This window comes from Beta vulgaris, chromosome 7 (assembly GCF_026745355.1).
Source record: "Beta vulgaris subsp. vulgaris cultivar EL10 chromosome 7, EL10.2, whole genome shotgun sequence".
NCBI classification, from domain to species: Eukaryota; Viridiplantae; Streptophyta; class Magnoliopsida; order Caryophyllales; family Amaranthaceae; genus Beta; species Beta vulgaris.
Window position 1 is genome coordinate 25,103,150 of NC_079208.1, and position 2,699 is coordinate 25,105,848.

The window sequence follows — 2,699 nt, forward strand, 5'->3', positions numbered from 1 at the left end:
GTCTTTCTCACAATGTTGCGTAAAAAACATGAAAATGACCTCTCTCTCTCTCTTTATATGCCTTTCTTTCCTTTGGCTTTTTCCCAACGAATACAACAATAAATCTACTCATTATTACATTGATTTCCTTGCTTAAATCACGGCGATCTCCTTCACTTGTGCCAACGTCTTGACCCACGCTCCTTAACGGCTGAATTTATGGCTGGTTAAACTCTTCCCTTATTTAGCCAGACCGTTACTCATTTAATGTTCCAGCTTCAAATTCCACGTTGCCTGCTACGTCTTCGGGTCTAATTTTCTTCGTCACTGTGCCGTAGGTTGTCATGTCATCGTGTCATTGCGTCCTTGCGTCAATGTCAACCTGTAAAAAATTCAGCCATAATAGTTTGCCCCCAATTGTTGAAATCGGGGTACACAAAGCCCATGAGACAATTGTAAAAAATTCCTTTAAATTAATCAAAGAAGTTCTGTCTAAATCGTTAGGAGAATCAAAAATCATAAGCTAAATCTTTTCACTTGTCAGTTTTTAGAAAACTTCCGAAGGGAACATAAGGAAGGAAAGGAAATCCTCTCGAACGGTTTATCTTTGGCAACTTAAGAGTCGCCAACTGCAAAAAGGTAGTTTTTTTGTTTAAAATGCCGTTTTAATTATAACCGTTGGTCCCATTGTCATGATTACTTTTAGTTGGCATAAATAACTAAGGCGGTTTTTAAACAACTCAATCCCCACTTCCAATTTCATCAAATCTTTCTCTCTCTTTAAGTAAGGCAACTTCCTTAACTCTCTTTATTCTCTCCGCCGGGAAATCGATCGCTGACACCAGGTAACTTCGCACTTTCTCGCTCATTTTTTCCTTTGATTCGCTCTATCTTTTCTTCTTCTACCGTTCTCATGGCTCCAAGTAGGAGCAGTATTAGGACTTTTGTGAAAAATCAAGAGAAGTCGAAAGGAAAGGAGAAAGCTGTAGAATTAAGGGTAGAGAATGAGGACGAACTGTCAACGATGTCAGAAGAGGACCTTTTAAGGTTTTTAGACTTAGGAAATTTGCCTGAGAGTACTGTCATTAGGAATGCCGAACCTGACGAACCCCCAGAATCGTGTCCCCAAAAATGGGTAGTGCTTTACGAATACCCTTTCAAAATAGGTCTTAGGCTTCCTTTTACCCCCCGGCAAGGGATTTGATGCAGATTTACCAGATCAGTCCTGGACAAATCATGCCCCAAGTCTGGAGGATTCTTAGCGTCATCGACAGGGTGACAGCGTCTTGGGAAGAGGCCTTCACCCTTCACGACCTACTGTTGCACTATGAAATTAGGGTTAAAGCAAAAAATAGGATAGCTCTACATGCAAAAGCGAGGTTAGAACCTCTGGTCGGGGGAATTCAGTCAAACGACAGGGTTGGAAGAACAGGTTTGTTTTTGTGAAGAGGTCGTCGCTAGGGGAAGCCGGGGCGTCTCTGGTCGGTGGCTGGAATACCGAAGGTGTGTTAATTTCCAGTTTTTCTAAGTTCGCGACGTGTCGTTAACACCATTCTTACATCGTTTCTTCTGCAGGTCTTAATCCAAAACTATTGTCGCATCGCGACGAGTCTCAGAGTCTCTGTGACAAGTTTCTGAAGGTGTCAGAGGACGACAGGCAGTTCAGAAGGTCTCTTTGCTTCTCAAGATAGTTGTTCATCTATGGCATCTGGTTAGTCTATCTGTCTTTTATTTCTAAGTAGGATTCTCTAAGGTCGTTGCGTTACTAACTTGCTCTGGTGCTCTTGGACAGGTTCATCACAGTCGCGTCCTAGGGGGAGTTTGGACGGTCAAGCGCTAGCTGAGATGCTGCGCAAACGTAAGAGGGAATCTTCTGCTGACGCGACGTCCCTATCGTCAGCATCAGCAAAGAAGGACAAGGCGGTCGTCGTCCATTTGGACGATGAACAGGACGTCGCGTCCAAGACGCGCAAAACTGATTTCTTGGCCCCTCCAGACAAGAGTGGGCCTTCCTACTCTGTGACCGTCCCAAGTGACTTCATGTCGTTGGAACGGTCCATATGGCCTGAAGCAGACAGGTTCCTCTTTCCCAGCGCAATGGAAAGGATCAAGGAACATACTCTTCCTCGCATGATGTCGGATGGGCTGGAACTCCTATTTCAGGTATAAACTTCCGACTTCCCTTTTCAAACATTATGCCTTCTTATGACTATAGCTTGCGACTCTCTAAATGACACGTATCTTATTTTTTTTTTGTGCAGTCTTCTCAACATCTCCTGATGGCTAAGAGGGAGATCTCCTCTCTGCTGAAAGGTCATCTGACCATGAAGCAGAGAATGGAGAAGGCTGAGTTGGACGCAAAGTCCAAGAGCGACGAGGTGGAGTCCTGCAAGAAGGCCATGGAGCATGAAGAAGTCTTTGCAGAAGAATGGGGAGGAGCTGGAAGAGATAAGGCTGAGGGCAACTAGGTTGGAGGAGTCTTCTCGTCTGGAGATCTCGACGCTCCAAGCGAGCGTCGACGCACAGAAGAACGAGCTGGACATGCTCGAGGCTGAGGTGACGACTAGGGTCAGGGCGAAGCTGATGTACCAGTTCCTGATGAAGAAGACAGCATCCTGGACGCCGCAAAAGGACATCGACCTATACATCCAATTCATGGGGTCAATGAAAGATCTTATAGATGAGGACTTAGCTGCGACGGCGGATTCCACATCAAAGGT

At 45.1% G+C, this 2,699-nt stretch overlaps 1 protein-coding gene across 1 annotated transcript; it reads left to right on the forward strand.

Annotated features, from left to right (window-relative positions):
* Positions 1-1,680: 1,680 nt before the first annotated feature.
* Positions 1,681-2,447, forward strand: LOC125491631 (uncharacterized). Its single transcript, XM_048633694.2, has 3 exons — positions 1,681-1,690; positions 1,772-2,142; positions 2,241-2,447. The coding sequence occupies exons 1-3, from the start codon at positions 1,681-1,683 to the stop codon at positions 2,445-2,447; spliced, it is 588 nt and encodes a 195-aa protein (XP_048489651.2).
* The last annotated feature ends 252 nt before the right edge of the window (positions 2,448-2,699 follow it).